This window comes from Gadus chalcogrammus, chromosome 3 (assembly GCF_026213295.1).
Source record: "Gadus chalcogrammus isolate NIFS_2021 chromosome 3, NIFS_Gcha_1.0, whole genome shotgun sequence".
Lineage (NCBI taxonomy): Eukaryota > Metazoa > Chordata > Actinopteri > Gadiformes > Gadidae > Gadus > Gadus chalcogrammus.
The window spans coordinates 6476137-6496200 of record NC_079414.1 but is presented as its reverse complement, the minus strand read 5'-3'; the positions used below and the strand labels follow the sequence as shown (position 1 = coordinate 6496200).

Genomic DNA, 20064 nt, shown 5'->3' with positions numbered 1-20064 from the left:
TTTACAAAGAAACTGAACATGATTGATACCGTACGGACACATATCGGATCCTATAAATTATGTTTTATGGCAAAGGCATGCGCTTATATTTCATATTCCGTATGTTAATATCGCGAGACTTGAGAAGTTGAGAACGTTGCTATGACAACAACGTTTTGTTGTATTGTTTAAAAAAAAAAAAAAAAAGGCTGCGACCAATGGAAAGGCACTTCCCATGAAGTAGCCAATAGGAAGTGACAAAATAAGGGCGGCATCTACGTGACGTCACAACAGTTCACCAGAACAAGGAGTCGGTAAGAACGCGCCTCATGCTTTGTGGTTCAACGTGTTTCGTACGAAGTCCAACAGTAAGCGAGCTGTGTGCTTTATACAGTTATTATATCAGTTATTATATCAGTTATCACCTCTTATACCCGACCCCTTGTTTATTGGGCGGGGATGGTTCAGGGATCAGTGAGCACATGATGTTAGATAATAGCTGGGCTTCTAGCTAAGACGTGAAGCTAATGCGCTTTAAACGACGAGCCTAGCTTATGAACATGATGTTAATAACACGACAACGATGAGATGTTTCTGACAATAAGTGCTTTACTTTAAGAAATTGTCAACAGCGAAATCGATCCTAAAGTGACCGAGATGTCGGCTGCCAGCGACAGTGGAGATCGGCTCACCCAGTTCAAGAATAAAGGGAGAGACGCCAACGTGAGCCATCACGTGGAGCAGTATAATCACAATGCTAAGTATAATACATGATGATTCTGATCTAAATGTGTGCACGTAACCCTCACCAGGAACTCCGGCGCAGGAGAGTTGAAGTCAACGTGGAGCTCCGGAGGGCCAAAAAAGAGGAGCAAATCCTGAAGAGGCGGCACGTCAACAGCCTCCTGGACGAGCCCCCCCTCCAGGACCCCAACGCCCAGGTACCGGGCCTGGCCCCTCAGGTCCCGTGTGTGTAGCCCAGCAGAGTTCACACTCCCAACCATCGTGTTGACCAAGTACTTGCTTTCGCCCGTTTTAATAATGTTATGGTTGTTGTTGGGTATGTGAGGGATTTGGATCGCTTGTTTTCAGACCGAACATCCCCTTGGCATTAATACAAAATCTGTAGAAGCTTGACACACTCTGAATTTAGTTCACTTTGTTACAATAATCACTGCATTGTTCCTGGTATTGGATCGAAGTTGTGCAGTTCCTTGTATTTGAAGTGAAAGCATTGGCAGTGGATGGAGGAGGTCAGACTGACCCCAATCCATGTTGTGACTCAGCCCCCCCAGCACTGGTCTGTGGAGGAGATCGTGACCGGGGTCCACAGCCAGGATCTGGATCACCAGCTCCACGCAACGCAGGCGGCCCGGTGAGACTCGAACCCTTTGGGCTCCTTCTCCCTCATTCATTGAAAATGTTCCATTGTACCACCTCCAGGGCAACCAACTCTGCATGTTTCCCTTCTGGGCATTTGGAGAGAAAATTTGACAACACTCTAGAATAACGTACATCATCGTCATAAGTAATTTATTAGCCATCAGTTAATGAATAGCTAATCATTAACCAGAAATGTAGATGATTAATAAAGGTTTAAGGTCAGCTCTTTTTCAAGCAGGCGTGACGTGGATAAGCATTAAAGGCATGGTCGATTTCCACTGGGGATGCACAATACCAGAACACAATACCAGTACTCTGAAACCACCCCATACAACTTTACGCAACCTGTGGTAACATTGAAGAGCCAGGCAACCCAAAACAGTTTGTTCTGTTTTAAACCTGGTCATTTGTCCTATATGACTTTTACATTTTATCATGGTGTCTGTTGACGTGTGGAGCTCTGTCTGGGCGGTGTGTGGACTAGTGGAGCTCTGTCTTGGTGGTGTTGGGGCCCCTCTTTCCTAGAGGGGGGGGGGGGGGTTTAAAATGTAAGGATTTTAGTATGTACTCCTATAGGTACTTGGTATCAGCGTGTAACCAAATGTAAGTACTTTGTCTAAGAAAAAATGGAATCGGTGCATCCTAGTTTCCACTTTTAATTTGAACATCAGATGGGGTTGAAATAGGGACTTTAACATGGTATTAATTAATCATCTCCAATGGTATATGAAGGAGTAATTCATCATCTGGTTTGTTCCTCCTGTCCGGCAGGAAGCTCCTGTCCCGGGAGAAGCACCCTCCCATCGACGGCATCATCGAGGCTGGCCTCATCCCGTGCTTTGTGGCCTTCTTGGCACTGGCGGATTGCCCCCCCATCCAGTTTGAGGCGGCCTGGGCGCTCACCAACATCGCGTCGGGAAGCTCGGAGCAGACGGCGGCTGTGGTGGACGGGGGCGCCGTCCCGGCCTTCATCGGCCTGGTGGCCTCCCCCCACCCCCACATCAGTGAACAGGCCATCTGGGCCCTGGGGAACATTGCAGGTACACCCATTCTTCACCTTTAGGTTCCTGTCTGTGTCAGCGAGTCGATTCACAGCATACTTCCACAAAGGTTTCTACAAAGAAGACAAAGGATAGCATACTCGCAGGATGAATTGATTGGAGTGACGGATTCAGTTGATCAGATGGAGCTCAACCCGAGCTCGTGGATCCTCTGTTGAGAGGAATATTCAGGCAGTAGGAACCCTATGACATGACGAGGGCTTAACCAAAGTCCTCTTCACAGGTGATGGCTCCAACCACAGGGACCTGGTGATCAAACATGGAGGGATCCAGCCCCTCCTCACTCTGCTTGCGGCCCCGGACCTCTCTGTGTTCCCTGTGAGTTCAGGAACGGGGTTCTCCTCTCCTGGGAGAGGAGAACCCTTTCTATAGAGTGCCTTCTTAGATGGCGCTGTAATGTACGTTATTGCTGTATTGCTCTGTTGATGCTGCATTCACATGGTCTGTTGCTATTTGTTGTACTGAATAATATACTATCATCACTCTGAAGATCCTGTTGACTAACTGAACTCTAGAACTCTTAGATATTCTTCTACAACATATCTCCGAAAACCTTATTGTAGAGTTAACGGCATGTAGACGTAACGCTGCCGTCTCTGCCCCCAGCCAGGCTACCTGCGCAACATCACCTGGACGCTGTCCAACCTGTGTCGCAACAAAAATCCCGCCCCGCCACTGGAGGCGGTGCGCCTGCTACTGCCCGCCTTGCTGCGGCTGCTGCACCACGACGACCGCGAGGTGCTGGCCGACACCTGCTGGGCCGTATCCTACCTGACGGACGGACCCAATGAGCGCATCGAGGTGGTGCTGCAGTCCGGCCTGGTGCCCCGCCTGGTGCAGCTGCTGGCTTGCGGGGAGCTCACCGTCATCGTGAGTCATCTTCATGCTCTTGTTCTACAGCTGGGAGCATTGCTTTTTCATAACTCCAGTACCATGAGAAGCGGAATTGGAGAGCCACAGCAGCAGGAGAATGAGAAGTGTTGAAAGTCAAAAAGTCAGTGCTAGTATTGCCGTCTTTGGATCTCTCGTCTACACATGTCCAGGAGGGGTTCAGATTGGGGCGCTTTGATCTCCTCCAATACCGAAGAAGAAACCAGACGGATCCATTGGAACAAAAACTAGACTGCTTAGAAAAAAGAGAATAGAAGGCAACTGAAACCAAAACTTCAGATTACAATTAGGGCATTTAGCAGACGCTTTTATCCAAAGCGACTTACATCGGTTAATGCGCACATTGACACACCGATGGCAGAGTCAACCATGCAAGGCAACAGCCAGCTCGTCAGGAGCAGTTAGGCAGGGGTTAACACTAACGGTTGCCCGCTTGCCAGGGGCAACTAAAAGTATCTTAAGAAGAAACATCCCCTTTTCTTTTAACAACCAAAAATGAAGTTTTACCTCTGATTTTTGTCCACAAAATTTGTCACCATAAACAGATAATCCAGTGTCTGGGCCAGATTTTGCAACTAAACATGGTGTTTACTAGGGGTGTAACGATACATCGATGTAGATCGATACATTGATTGATTGGCGAACGATCCAGCTGCATCGATGCAACGCCCCAACATCGATGCATATCGCTGTATTACACGCTTTTATTATTATATATCTCCTTTCGCGGGTGTTTGTGAAACTATTTCTGCGCAAAGCGCCTCGTATCCATTCACCGGTTAAGCAACAGCGAGCACATGTGTGAGCGCGAGGATGTCTAGTTTTGTTTTGTGTTGCCAGATTGGGCATACGTCCCGTTTTTCCAGCCTAACGTGATTAATAGTAGCCAAATCGGGCTGAAAAATGTGCCCAATCTGGCAACACGGACGGCTTATCTTTACAGCCAAGATGATTCCGAGGGATGTTTTGTTTTTAGAAGAAAACTATCCACACAGATCGGTTGGGAATGGTCTACGTTCAAAATGAAAGATCATTACAGGCTCTTTAATTCAAGCCATAAAAAACCTTTGGCACTTAAATGCAATAATGTGGCACTTTATTATTTGTATTAAAAATGGATTGTTTTTGTTTTAAATATCCGGAAGAGCAAAGAAATAAAATGATGAAATTATAATTAAGTTGATGTGAGTTGATGTGATTGTAAGAGGTTGTGTTAAATGGGCATATGATATCGTCTCACATCGATCGCATGCCCCTGAATCAAATCGTATCGTATCGTATCGCGGCAGACTTTTGATATCGGCAAATATCGTATCGTTGTCCAATGAATCGATATAATATCGTATCGTGATGAAACCAGAGATTTACACCCCTAGTGTTTACAATCAATGACTAAGAGAAGGTTTCTTAGAAGGTAAATGGTAAAAAAAAAAAAAATCTTCAGCGCATTCTAGAGGCCATATGTGTATTTGCGAGTGTTTGTCTTGGTGTAATTCGATTATATTTGCCCTGAACATTAAATAGAGGTGTCAAAATTGTAAGATATCTACCTTTATTTGTGTCTCAAAGTAACTGATAACGAACGACTGTTAATTATTTCAGGTGGAAATGTTATCTTCCACTTATGCTGTGTTCCATGGCTTTATTCACTTTAACCAAGTATTATCCACATTGAACATTTCACTTGCACATGTTAACAATATTTCTATTGGCACCAAGATGACATTATAGCCCTTGCCGTTGTGGGGATATACTCTATTTACTTTGGGTACGTTCATTTCTGGAAAAAAAATGTTATCCCCTGATATCGAAAATGGTATAGAATATCTATATTTTCCAGGTATAGTATTGATGTTAGAAAATCCTGTATTGTGACTGACAACACTACTACAAATGCGATAGTGATTATTCAGTTAGACCTACAAGAAACGTGAAAGTTAAAAAAGACATATCTTTGCTACTACCGTGGACATTTAGTTATGTACATTTGCATAAAATCATGCAGGTCTACCTATATATGGGCGATAGCTTTAATAGTTTGCAACGGTGGACTGAAATCACTTCATGGCAAGATGTGACCGTTCGATAAATAAGTAAACAAAGAGAAGTATGTTCTTTTTTAAACGTGTGTGTGGAAGCTAACATGCAGCTTCAGTCTGAGCTAGGATGAGTTTTCTGAGCCAAAAAATGGGCAAAAAGAGGCCCGTTCACGATTCTGGGCAACTTGCCCGATGGGCAAGTACTTTTGAACCTTAGTGTCAACTCCTGAGTTAGGGTTAAGTGTCTTGCTCAGGGACACATCAACACTTAGCTAGGAGGAGCTGGGGATCGAACTAGCAAGTTGTGTTGCAACCTTTCGGTTGCAACACAACTGCTCTACCTCCTGAGCTAAGCCCTCTTCGGTTGATCATTCATATAGTGCTAATTTGTGGCATAAAAACAAAGGTTTTAGAGCTGCTGTCAATGGATACCTTGGTAATACGTTGTATGCCTCACCACGTCCTCTCTGGCCTCCGCACAGACTCCGGCCCTGCGGTCGCTAGGCAACGTGGTGACTGGGACAGACGACCAGACGCAGTGTGTGCTCAACGCCGGCGCACTTGCCCTGTTCCCGGCGCTGCTGCGACACCCCAAGCCCAACATCCAGAAGGAGGCTGCATGGACCATCTCCAACATCACGGCTGGGAAGAGCGGGCAGATCCAGGAGGTGGTAGACGCGGGCCTGGTGCCCATCCTGGTGGAGGTCCTGAAGGAGGTGAGCACCCTGCGGTCAACGTCAGTTTGGTCCACACACTGGAACCTCAAGTTCTGAGGAAGGGTTAAGCAGGGTTAATCTTTTCTGGGTTATTTTTAAAAGAAAAGGCAGATTACATAGTATGTGCTTTCTGATGGTCTACTTCTCTGACCACAGAACACGGTCTGCATTGACCCCCACTAACACAGTTCAGACCGGCCTATGGCACTGACCTGGGAGGAAATTCTTAATCAATGCTGTACGTTACTATATTAATTGTGAAACTGGGCCGCACCTAGCAGATGTCAGGGTGAACACAATGCTCTGCTTGGTGGCTGATGTAAAACTGAGTGGAGGAACGATGACGTCAGACCAGCGTGTTCCTCTCCTGGGAGGTATGAAGCGACTGAATGATCCACTGGTTCTTTCCCCAGGGGGATTATAAAACCCAGAAGGAGGCTGTGTGGGCCATCACCAACTACACCAGCGGGGGTTCCATGGAGCAGGTGGCCTACCTGGTCCAGTGCAACATCCTGGAGCCGCTGCTGGAGCTCCTGTCTGCCAAGGACAGCAAGATTCTGCTGGTCATTCTGGACGCCATCTTCAACATCTTCCAGGTCAATTTGCTTCTTTTAGTTTGCAGCTTTAGTTTATTTTTTTCGTTAAATATATCTTATGTCTGCCGCATTAATATACCTAAAAACTAGGGATGCACCGAAATGAGAATGTTGGACGATACCGATATTAATTTTGCTGTTATGGCTGATAACCGATATTTACTGATATCGATATGTTTCTTAAAACAAGTTTCTGAGATGATAAAATTTTGTACAGACTGAAAATCATGCAAACTGCCTACCATAAAACATAAGTAACCAACCTTTACCACTTATCAAACATGCCAGGGCCTAAAAAAAATAAGTTTGATTCCTGTTGGTTGTCAGTTGAGGTCATGGGTAGATAGGGAATTTATTTAATTTTTTATTTTGTTTTTTCCAGCGGCAGCGAATGATAGGTAGGTTGTTTTCATTCAAAAACGAGAAAATTCGCTCATCCTTGTACAGAATGAAGTGGTGCTGTACCAAAACGTAATTATAGTTTGCATAAAAAATAAAAAATATATTTTTATTTTTTATTTTTTATAAAGCTCATAAAATAATTTGGGTCGCTCATAAATTGACAGGGTCGGTCGGAAACCGGAACCAAACAAAACATTTTTTTAGGCCCAGTATTCATGGCAACATGTTTTCAGTTCTGTGCACCCCAATTAAACTCAAATCTGTGAAAAGGGCTAAATCGAAATATCCAAAACTTCTGACTGTTGGTGCACATTTTTCAACTTGCGCTGTAATTTTCAAGTAAATGCACAAACACTGAAACAATGTTTCAACCAAGCAAACCTAAAAAAAAAAAAAAGTCAATTTCAAGACCCATCTATAAAAATGCTCAATCAAAATATGAGAACTGTGACATAACTGTAATTCAAAAGACATGGTGGTCTTTGTAGATTTTCCAACTTCAAGCAGCCACAATGTACTCAAAGTAAATGTCCCAAACACTGAAACAGTGTTTCCACTTAACACTGTACAGTAAGTTATAGTCCAGGCCTACTTCATCAGCAAAGGCAGGTTTTTTTTTTGACAAAGAAGCATTTCTGCTTTCCGCACTGGAATCTGTTTCTCTTTTCATCAACAATATGTGATGCCGCAGAGAAGAGACGGGCAGCGGGCTCTCATTTCTGGGGATGAGGGGCTCACTCATGCGCCTAGACAAGTGTATTACTATGTATGTCTGATAAATTACCAGCAATCTAGACTTTCCACCCTTGTCACATGTTCTTATCTTCTCTTGTGGTTCTTCTGTGTCCGGTGTCTCCGTAGCTCTGTCGCTGTGCGTCCGTTTGTCCACTTGCTTCTGGAGCATATTTACCGCTGCTTGCTTGGTGCTGTTTCAAAATAACGGTATTTGTACCGGGGGTCAAGGATCGTTTCCAAGGAGTAAAGCGGCTGAGAGAAAGCGCTTCCAAATCGCTCGTTCACAGCTTCCAGTAGAGTGTGCTTTGCTGTGTGGACTACACTGTCTGTATCAGCTGCCTTGCCCAGCAAACGTTTCAGTGCCACAACAGAGTAAATCACGTTTGCAGTAGTAGCCAGATGTGAGCTGATCTCCCTCGTTAATTGTTCAAATGGAGTGAGAAGCGTGGTCATGTTTTCAACGAGGCCCCACTGGGGATCCAGTAGACTTTTCATCATATAAAAAGTACTGTTCCATCTGGTTGCGACATCTTGTTGCAGCATCATGGTTTTCATGACTAACTCTTACTGTATGTCTCTCAGCCGAGAGATGGCGAGTTGAGAGTGGCGAAAATGTCGTGACTATTTTTCCCCCGATAGCCACACAGTCAGAAATGCTTCGCTGGCTTAACACTCCATCATGCACTGCTAGCTGCAGCGAATGAGCCATGCAGCCCAGGGTCTTAACGCCGCACTCCTCCATTGCCTTCTGCATATTCTGCGCATTGTCACGAAGAACAACATGCACATTGTCTCTTTTAACTTTCCACTTAGCAAACCTGCAGTCAAAATCGCCGGCCATGGCGTCCCCCGTATGTGATCCTGCATACTCTTGCGCATGTAAAACAACTCTTCATTTCAAAGTTTCCGTCAATCCACTGAGCAGTAAGGCTCTATATACTCATCTGACGCATGTCCGAACTCCATAAATCCGTAGTGAAGCTAATGTCAGTCACACTTTCCAACAATTTGTGGATATGCGTGGCCACGACTTCGTACAAAGCAGGGAGGGAGACGTCGGAAAAGTAGCGCAGACTTGGCTGGCTGTTGCGGGGTTCAAGGTGAACAATGAGCAATTATTTCCATTACTTTGTTGGTTATTGACCTGGCTTTTGCGCTGTCATTGGCAAATGTCTTGGTCTGGTCGAGTACCTGATGTATCGGGCTCCCAGCTGCAGCTGCTGCTGCTTTCGTTTTTGCCTGCTGACTAACAGCATTTGCTTGCTGCAATTGTTTGTGTAGTTCTGGGTGGCAGTTTTTCAAATGACTTATTCAATTTGTGGTGTTGAATGACTTGACGCGGCATCCTCCTCGCATTACCTCGACTTTGCAGGTGTTGCATACTGCTTTTCGAATGTTTACCAAATGTTTATTTGGTAAACATTTGGCTCAGTTTTGTTCAGACAGTGGATTGATTTTATCAAGTAAATTACTATTGCCAAATGATAGTTATGCCTATATCAGCGAGGCCTTGCACTCTACTTCGTGGCTAGATCACTGCCTTTGTACAGTGGATGCCCATGACTCCATTGCTATTATGAAGATTGAGTATGATCTGGCTACTACGGACCATATACACTTTCACATGGTCTTGAACACCGGCAATTTACCTGTGTTGTTGCCTGTGGATAAAGGCATTGATGTAGGAAAAATAGATTGGACGAAACTGTCTAGCACAGATCTTAATAAATATGTTAGTGATACTGATGCTATGCTGTGTAATATTCAGGTACCAAGAGATGCCTTATGGTGTCGGGATATGAACTGTAAAGATGATCAACATGGTAAACAGTTATGTTCTTTGTATGAAGCAATTGTACAGTCTCTTAAAGGTCCCATGACATGAAAATCTCACTTTGGGAGGTTTTCTAACATAAATATGAGTTCCCCTAGCCTGCCTATGGTCCCCCAGTGGCTAAAACTTGCGTTTGGTGTAAAACTAGCACTAGCTGTTCTGCTCGCCTTTGAAAAAACGGAGGCTCAAGCGCGCTGATTTGGAATGTCTGTGCTCATGATGTCATCAGGAATCTCAGCTCCTCCCCTTACTCTGCCTGGCCCGCCCAGAGACGTTGGCCCGCCAATGAGACTCGACCGTGCGAGCGCCACATGTGTGTGTGTGTGTGTGACTGAATACACACACTGTAACGCAAGTGTTTCTTGTCGGTTCTTTGACGTGTCTTGTATTTCCACAACGAGACTGTCGTGGGGGTTATCTGAGCCATGGTTGAGAAGGAATTGGGGGGAAAGGAACTTTGGTTTGACTCGCTGAAGTACATGAACTGCGACATGCCGCCGGTTGCCGCGAGGCACCATCGCCCGGCAGCGGGCAGCGCGCGGTTCAGTCGACTTCAGGTTGATGTGAAAGTGGAAGAACCAGAGACGTCGCAGAACCCGACAGTCGTTTGTGATTCATAATATCGTCTGGAGGCGCACACAATATGTTGTATGATATAGATATCTATGTATTATATGATATTATTTAGATATAGAGCTCCAGGACTGTAACGCAAGTGTTGTACACTTCCTTGTTATTTGGATAACCGTTCTGCTGTTGGTGTGATGGCGCATAACACGTCGGACTCTCGTCTCTGGTATTTCTACAACGAGGCTCGTATTGGGGGTTATCTCAGCCAAGGTTGAGAATGAATTGGGGGGAAGGAACTTTGGCTTTGACTCCCTCAAGACCATGAACCACGACAAGGAGGAGAAAGGGATCTTTGCCGGGCAGCGCTTATGCACCTCCGCCTCCGGCGGTGGTCCCTCAGCGGGGCTCAAGCGGGAGACATTCGCCGCCAACAATCCCTTTCTCCTCCATGTCGTGGTTCATGTTCTTGAGGGAGTCAAAGCCAAAGTTCCTTCCCCCCAATTCATTCATTCGTGTTATGCGCCATCACACCAACAGCAGAACGGTTATCCAAATAACAAGGAAGTGTACAACACTTGCGTTACAGTCCTGGAGCTCTATATCTAAATAATATCATATAATACATAGATATCTATATCATATAACATATTGTGTGCGCCTCCAGACGATATTATGAATCACAAACGACTGTCGGGTTCTGCGACGTCTCTGGTTCTTCCACTTTCACATCAACCTGAAGTCGACTGAACCGCGCGCTGCCCGCTGCCGGGCGATGGTGCCTCGCGGCAACCGGCGGCATGTCGCAGTTCATGTACTTCAGCGAGTCAAACCAAAGTTCCTTTCCCCCAATTCCTTCTCAACCATGGCTCAGATAACCCCCACGACAGTCTCGTTGTGGAAATACAAGACACGTCAAAGAACCGACAAGAAACACTTGCGTTACAGTGTGTGTATTCACATTGATGTGGACGTTGAAGAACCAGGAACGTCGGAGAACCCAACGCGGTCGTTTGAGATTCATAATATCGGCTCACACAGCTTTTGGCCGTGATAATATATATTATATGATATAGATATCTGTGTAGGCTATATGATAATATTTAGATATAGAGCTCCAGGACTCCCGTGTGTTCTAGAATATTTACAGAACACGGCTAAAGGGTGTGCGCCTCGCCATTGCATACATCCACTGTAAACAGAGCGCATGGTGGCTGCAAGCTGCTCAGGGCCACACCCCCACCCTCCTCCTTGACACGCCCACCGAAACAGCGCATTTGGGGGAAGCTCAATGTGCGACTGGCTCGGAGTGGCTGTAACTCTGCACCACGGCTGAATTTAGGGAACGTCTTTGAATACTGTGTTAGTTGCCCACTAATACCTATATTAAAGAATACATAAAATAGCATGTCATGGGACCTTTAAGAATTCGAGCAGGTCACTATATAAACATAGGACTAAAGTCTTCAATGCTAAGCCTGGTTGGAAGGACCAAGTAGAAGAGCTCCATGCAGAGGCCCGAAATGCTTTTAAAGAATGGGCTGAGTCTGGCAAAAGCAGGCATGGCCCTTTATTTGAAAATAAAAAATGCACTTCGCTACATCAAAATAAATGAAAACATGATGAGGTCAGATTCACTGGCAAGGAAGCTGCAAAAAAAATAATTTTAATGATTTCTGGAAAGAAATAAAAACTATTAATAATTGCAAAAAATCTCTTCCATCTAATATAGATGGTGTGAGTGGTCCTGATGAAATTTCAGTTATGGCGGAAACAATACTATGAACTGTTAAACTGTGTAAAAGGTAATATGTTTGTAGTGGATAGTGTATAATTTAATGATGATGTTATTGTCACTGCTGCTGAAGTCCATGAAGCTATATTGAAGTTAAGAGATAACAAGGCCTGTGGTCAGGATGATATTACAGCTGAACATGTTAAACTTGCCAGTAAGAAACTATACCCTCTGGTGGCTCTGTTACACAGGCCTTTTTGTTCATGGAGTGTTACCAGATTCTATGCTCTCTGTTGTGCTAGTACCAGTGATAAAAGATAAAGTGGGGAAGCTAAACAGCTCTGATAATTACAGGCCAATAGCTCTGGCCAGTGTCATGTCCAAAGTAATGGAGACAGTTCTACTGAGTAGACTTGAGAGGTATGTCCTGTCTACTGACCACCAATTTGGTTTTAAAAGAAAGCATGGTACTGATTTATGTATTTTTGCACTAAAGGAAATTTTAGATAAATATAAAAGGCAAAATTCCACAATGTTCATGTTTTTTATTGATGCTTCTAAAGCATTTGATCGTGTTAATCATGGAAAATTGTTTTTAAAATTGTCTAAAAGTGGGGTCCCTGGTTTTTGAATCAGAATCTTGGTCTATTGGTACTCACATCAGGCAATGAGGGTGAGATGGGGGAGTGTAACATCTGATCCCTTCCATGTTACCAATGGTGTTCACCGGGGCGGAATTTTGTCTCCTTTTCTTTTTAATATGTATATGAATGACTTGTCTTTGATTTTAAATGCATCTGGTACAGGCTGTAGGATTGGGGACTCACTCATTAACCACCGTATGTACGCAGATGATCTGGTCATCTTTAGTCCATATAGTGCTGGTCTACAACAGCTTCTGAGAGTATGCACACAGTATGGTGATGATTTTGACATAAAATACAACGCAAAAAAGAGTAAGATCATGATTGTCAGAAGCAGAGGAGACGGACAGTCAACCTTCCCTGACTTCTATCTGTCTGGCACTGCACTCAGTGTGTGCAGTGAAATGACATACTTGGGCCATATTATGTCAAATGACCTGTCTGATGACAAGGATATCTATAGGCAGCTTCGGAAGCTGTATGCACAAGCAAACATGCTCTGCCGTAGGTTTAGTATGTGCTCTGTACCTTAAAATCTCACTCTTTCGAGCGTATTGTACGCCGCTGTATACTGCCCACCTGTGGTGTCGTTATAAACAAGGCAGCATTAGAAAGCTTACAGTGGCCTATAATGATAGCATGAGGCTACTGCTGAGAGCTCCAAGAAGCTCCAGCGCAAGCCAAATGTTTGTAAGTGTTGGGGTCCCTACCTGCTCTGCTGTGTTACGTGGCCTGATGTATGGATTTATGTGTAGGGCATCTGAGTCCGAAAATAACTTAATTGCAGTTTTGGCCAACCCTCTATGCAGTTCGGTTAGATTTTCTTCCAGACTGTGGAACCATTGGCGATCATGTCTGTATGCTCGGCACTGAATATTGTGATATTTTGTATTTTTTTACTCTGCGTTTGGTTATTTGTTTATTTTGTTTGTGTTGATATGGATCCTCCTGGGTCTGAAATAAAGAATTATATATAATATCTATATATATCACGGACTAAAGCTGTGTGTGCCTCCGGATGATATTATGAATCCTAAACGATGGCGTTGGGTTCTCGGACGTCTCTGGTACTTCCAAACAAGTTGAGACTCATGGTTATCTCGCTGTTGGTTGAGAATTAATTGGCGGAAAGAAACCTTGGAGTTCACAAGAGGAATGGTGTTTTGAAGTTTGTGTGATCAACAAGTCAATTTTGTCTTGACTTGTTGGTCGCGGGCAAACTCTCCCCAACACGCGGGGCGAATATTCGCTTTTGGTGTGAACGTAGAGTGAAGCTTTGTATAACAAGTGCAAAAACTATTTTGTTGCACCATACGAAAGGGTTCCAAAACAAATGCACTCCGCTACAAAATCACCCTGATCATTATACGATGATGAAAAAAAATCTATTTATATTTTTGTTATATCGTCATATGTATCGCAGAACGACCAAATATGGAGTGCAGACTTTTTTTTCAATATCGTGCAGCCCTAGTCCTGAGTAAGCGTCTAACAGGCTGGTGTCCTGGCCCTGGCCCTGTAGTCTGGCTATTGCCAGACCAAGATCAATCGTAGATTGCACGTTGGTCTGGGGAAGCTGCTGTCATTTTCTTCAGCACAAGAGGCGTGATCAACGGGCCTAGTCGGGCCTAGTTCAAATTACTCTGTACGCCAGGGGTACTCAAGTAGAAATGATGAGGGGCCACACATTTTTTTTTCAGTGACTCAAGGGGCCATTTATTGGGACCGTGTACGTCCGATAACGTATCATAACATAACGTATGTATAACATTTACAACATTTTATAACATAACATTTCCTTTTTATTAAAAACAAAAATATTTGCTAAAATATAATTTTAATTTCGGCATATATTAAAAAAAATAACTAAATAAAACCAAACATAACCGTGTTCAAGATAAAAAAACAAAAAGCCTTCAGACAGCCCATTTTTGTGCTTTGTTTAACAAACTATTTCACATTTCTCACATGTCCCCTTTATTGGGAGAATTGGCCTCTGCTTTCTTTGGCCAATGCTTCAAACCTGGGCTGATATGGTGTGATTGCCAGGGAGACACACTGATGCACGTGCTCGTTGGTTAGGCGACTCCGGTACTGATTTTTGATGAAGTTCATTTTTGAGAATGCAGATTCACATCTGTATGTGGATCCAAACATTGTAAGGATGTGCACTGCCATCCTATTCAGCAGGGGGAAATTGGCCGCAGTTACCATTTTTGTCCACAGGGTGATGACGTCACACTGAGTCTTTTTGGGGCAAATTTGGAGCATGCCATTACGGCTCCGGTCGGTATACGTGTGACTGACTGCTGCTGAGATGGACTGTCTGCCTCGAGTTTGGGAGGGCTGGAGCGGTCTGTGGGCTGGAGTGCTATCTGTTTATTGTTGCAACCCCCAGCCTCGTATTGAGATCGCGGCGCGCGGTTTCAAAATAAGAGCGCCCAGCACGATTTTTATTTTTTTTATTTTTTATTTTTTTAATAATTAAAAAAACTTTTCAAAACAGCTCGAGGGCCATTAATAGACACCCCGCGGGCCACAAAAGGCCCGCGGGCCGCTACTTGAGTATGACTGCCGTACTCCTTTGGCTGCTTTCCGTCGCTTCCCTGTCGTCATTGTGTTAAATCAGCCAATAGCGCACCCAGGGCTCCAGAGTGCGCCTAATTTGGGCGCACATGCGCCTAGAATTCGGGGTAGTGCGACCAAATATTTTATTTGGGCGCACCGGTGCGGCTGAAAATTTATCTGGTATAATTATTATTATTATACCAGTCTATTCATAATATTGTAATGACCACGGAAGAGGCAGTGAATGAAGTTTTGATTCGATTTATTAGATACCTAATAAACCGTTGGAACACGCAAGACCGGTAACAGCAACGCCGGTAAACAAACCCGCGAAGCCCAATCCAGGGGCCCCGGGCCTGTACTACGAAGCTCGATTAGAGGGTTAGCGAGGTATGTTGAGCTGAAAGCCTGGGTTAGCTGTACCATGAAAGTCGATCTCTTTAAGCGTCGCTGTGTCACCATGGTGATTTACGCTCGCAACCAAACCTGGTCGGGAGCAGCTTTTCAGCGAGTCTACCCGGAGATCGGCTACTTATATCGGCGTGCGCAGCTTCCTAGCCCCTCCTCCGATAATGGCGTCACCATTTGTGGGTGTTCCCATGGACCTCGGCGCACTTATCGTACAGGCGTCTCTCCGGAGACAGAGGGTTTTTCGGGACAGAACCGATCCCCTGGCATTGTCTGACGATATTCTTTATGAGAGATACAGATTCGGCATTTATTTAAGGCATTTATTTAATGGTCAAAATATTATTAATCAATGGCGTAAATATCGATGGTGCAACCGGTGCAGCTGCCCGGTTGCCCCCCCCCCCCGTCAACAACTCAGCGCAAGGCAGGCACGGTCCAACGCCCCCCGCCCCCCCCCCCCCCCCAACAACTCAAAACTTGGGTGCACCATAAATACGTGCTGGTGCACCCAAATAAAAAATTTAGGCGCACCAGTGCACCCAAGGAAAAAGTTAGTCTGGAGCCCTGAGCGCACCAAGGGGAAAAGCGAGCTTGGTGATTGGCTGCTGCAAAAACACATCAGAAGCAGAAAGAAATGTATTGCTCTTCTCCAGACCCTTGTGCAGGGCGAACTCAAATCGCAGGCAGAATGGGCAGGGCTACCCAGTCTTCCAGCCCTGTGTAGGCTCTGGCCCTGTGTAGGCCTCCCTAACAGTTTGTCTCTGCAGACGGGGGAGAAGCTTGGCGAGACGGAGAAGTTGTGCGTGGGCATCGAGGAGTGTGGCGGCCTGGACAAGATAGAGGCGCTGCAGGTGCACGAGAATGAGGCGGTGTACAAGGCCTCACTGCAGATCATCGAGAGGTACTTCTCAGCCGAGGTGAGGTCAGCCGTCTCTCCCCTGGTGCCGCGGCCAGACCTTTATACTGAAGGTTGACCCTGCAGCACTTTAATAAACCAGTTCTCAGAAAGGTTTATTGGAGGGGAACTCACTTGGCTATTTGTCTTAGATTTGAGAAGTGCAGTTAGTGGGGTTATTGGTTAATAAATTAGATGCTAATAAAGATAATTAATGAAGATATTTTGTGGTTTTGCTTCACTAAACCCTGTTGTTTCCTCCATCCGCTGATGCAGAACGAGGAGGAACAGACGGTGGTCCCGGGGGTCACTGCAGATGGATTTGCCTTCCAGGTTCCGGACGATCAAAGCACTTTCAACTTCTAATGCTCCACATTTCTACATGTTTTTTTTTTTTATTTAAACTCATATTTGTACATACTCGTACAAAGATCCACATTTCCATGCAAGATATGTAAATACATTTTAAGAAATGTCTTCTTAATTGTGTGTAGTTATTTGTGTGATGATAGAACAATTTGGGAGGCAGTGGGTTTGAAGAGAAACGAGCTCCTGCAGTTCCCACGTCAGCCTGGGCTGAAAAAAGAAATGCCTAATCCCTCTGGTGAGGGATTAGGCATTTCTTTTTTCAGCCCATGTACTTTAAGACTTTGAAAAGGGGGTTTTATGAATGAAAACTTTTCGTGGCTTGTTACAACAAAGATTAATAAAAGCTAAAGATTGATGAAATTGATTTATATCCTAATCTCTGCTATAAACCTTGCTGATATAGAGCAACATTTCTTTTTGGGTTCAAGTATATCCATGTCACTATTCCGTTTATTCCATTATTCCGGGTTCAGAGCCATTGCCCATCTACCTGGGTCCAGTGCCAATGCCTATCTTTCATGTCCAGAGCCAATGCCCATCTATCCGGGTTCAGAGCCAATGCCCGTCAGGGGGGTGGCGAGGGGGATCCCTCGCCTGGAGCCTCCACTGGCAGTGCATCTCTGTCCGGGCGCCGGATGGCGCCCTAACGAAAAGCCGCTGCCCCCCGACCGCCTCCAGAAGCAGATTGTCGGCCTAACGGATGTTAGGCCGACAATCCGCGGCGGCGGTCGACAACATCGCCCTGCTCTCCTCTGCCATGGTCTCCTTGTCGGCTGACGGGGAGGAAGCCGCGAGATGGCTGGCGGTTTCCCGCTTTTCCAGCGCCATCCTCCAGATATGCCAGCCGATAGCCGTTTCGGCCGGCCGGCATATGGCGTGGGCTACCATGATTCAAAGGGTCATATGGCTCTCCCACACTGCGTTGCCGGAACGAGAGCGGGCCAGCCTCGTCCAGGGTCCACTAGCGCCTGATGGCCTATTTGGTCCCCGGTTGTCCGAGGTGCTCGCGCACCAGCAGCCTGGGAGGAGGCGGGGTCCAGGCCGGTTCCAGGGGGCCGCCTCCGACTCCAGCCCCGGTGCCGCAGCAGCAGCAGCCGCCGCAGACGGGTAGAGCAGCGCCACGGACCGGGAAGTTCCGGAAGCTTGCTCCTTTTTCTTTCCCTATTAAAGAAAAAAGTAAAGACCGAACGGCGGTACATGGTACCTAAAGAGCGATATTCCTCAGGCCACCTGCATCCTACGCTTGTGGTGCGTTCCTCCATGTTGCCTCTTTCCCCCTCTCAGCCCTGTGGTTCTAGGGTGGCGGTCGGACGGCGTGTTCACATGGCCTCTGGTTCACCGGCTTCTAAGAAGCATCGTCCCTTGGAGCCTCGTGGACGGGTCAGAGACTTGTTGCACAAGCCCGTGGTAGGGGCTTAGTATTCGAAGCTTAAATCAGTATTCGGAGCTTCGTTTTTTTTCTTTCTGACTTAGTGACGTACCAGAGCGAGGGAGGCAAACTATAAGCGTCAGCGACACCAAGCAGAGAAGCGAGAGAGGTGGAGGAAGAATAGATATCTTGTTTCCCTTTACTTTATAACACAACATTAGCGGGATCTCTGGAGGAAAAGTAATACTTAAAACCTTAGCTTAGTTGTTTGCTTACGTTCGCTGTACAGCGCCGCGCCAATCAACTGTGACTGGCTTGCTGCAGAGCGTGAGCGTCAATATAATGGATATAATATGGACACATAAGACAATCAATATTCGGTATTTGTTATGGATTTATTGTACAAATTCCCTGAAAAGATGCACATTCCAGGATGAATTGAAAAGCTCCCGTAAGGGCTGAGATGGCAGAGAACAGCTGATTTGGAATGGAGCAACAGCTGTTCGCTTTCACGGGGAAAAACTAAGGAACTTCAACCTACTTAGGCCTACTAATTAACGTTCAAAAGCTATTCAATCTTCAACAAAATATGCTGATACTGTCAAAATCGGTTCCAGGGAGTATATAGGGATTATTAATGTTGTTTTTGATGGTGTTTTTTTCTGGTCTCGAGTATTCGAATATTCGCTCGGAAAAAACGAGTATTCGAAGCCTGAAAAATGGCATTCGGGCCAGCCCTAGCCCGTGGATACGGCCGCTTGTACCGGTCTCCTGGTTCCCCACATTATAGGTGAGGAGACGGGTCCGAGCGCTGTGGCTACAGCCTGCGGACAGCGCATGCGCACAGGTGCGGCGGCCGGACGGCTCGCTCCCTGTTCAGCGGGCACGAGCGCGACGTCTAGACAGCTCGTTGTTTTTACAGCGGCTGGTTCTGGTACGTCTCCTACGCTCGCTGAGCCTCCTCCCTTTCATGGCCCTTGGCGGTAGGGGCAGAGGAATACGGGTTATTCCTGGACGGTCTTCCTCAGCTGTCGGCTCGCCCTCTCACCGACCGCTATGCGTGTTGGCAAGAGCGGTGCGTTCTGCCATCGTGGTTGGACACCACGTTGAGATGGGGCCATCCCATACAGTTCAAGTGTCGTCCCCCACCCTTTATGGGGTTGGTGGAGACCACGCTACGGGACCCGGCTGCGAGCAGGGCTCTGGCAGCAGAGGTGGCACGTCTCTTGGTAAAGGGGGCCATCACTGTCGTTCCCCCCGCACTCCCGTTTTTCGCGTTCGCAGAAACGTGACCGCACTGTCCACCATGCGCCTGTTAGGGCAGATGGCAGCTGCCCACCCCGTGGACCCCTGGGTCTGCTCTTTATGCGCAGACTCCAGCGGTGGTTTGCTCGCCAATGGTTGGACCCCAGGCGACACAAGCTCAGGGTGCTCCTCGTTCCCTTTTCGGTGTCGCCAGACCTGGAATATTGGAAAAGACCCTCCGCCCTTCTCAGGGGTGTTCCCCTGGGCAGGGTGGCGTCCTACGTAGTGGTCTTCACGGACGCCTCGTTGACGGGTTGGGGTGGAACGTGCCTCTCTCACTCGGTCGGAGACGAGTGGCGCACGCCCCCTACAGCACACATAAATGTGTAGGAGCTCGACGCTGTGAGGAAAGTGCTGTTGCATTTCTTTCACCTGGTGCGCGGCCGCCACGTTCTGATCAGGACAGACAGCGTGTCGGCGGCGGCGTACATCAACAGACAGGGGGGAGTCCGGTCCCCTGCTCTCCACCGAAAGGCGGTCGAGCTCTGGCTTTGGGCTCATCAGTATCTCCTCAGTCTGAGAGCCCTATATCGCGGGCGCCCAGAACATTGGGGCGGACCTCATG

General features: G+C 46.4%; 1 protein-coding gene across 4 annotated transcripts; it reads left to right on the top strand.

Moving 5' to 3' along the window:
• The first annotated feature begins 237 nt into the window (after window positions 1-237).
• Window positions 238-17051, top strand: LOC130379071 (importin subunit alpha-1-like). Of its 4 annotated transcripts, none has more exons than XM_056585655.1 (11): window positions 238-293; window positions 599-702; window positions 792-920; window positions 1266-1354; window positions 2134-2402; window positions 2647-2741; window positions 3030-3293; window positions 5836-6069; window positions 6483-6665; window positions 16329-16478; window positions 16733-17051. In XM_056585655.1, exons 2-11 carry the CDS (start codon window positions 637-639, stop codon window positions 16820-16822), a joined length of 1569 nt encoding a protein of 522 aa, XP_056441630.1. In that variant the 5' UTR covers window positions 238-293; window positions 599-636; the 3' UTR covers window positions 16823-17051. The 4 variants fall into 4 exon arrangements, with proteins under 4 accessions (XP_056441630.1, XP_056441631.1, XP_056441633.1 ...); XM_056585656.1 differs by having other exon boundaries at window positions 247-347; XM_056585658.1 differs by having other exon boundaries at window positions 257-293; window positions 612-702.
• Window positions 17052-20064: the final 3013 nt, after the last annotated feature.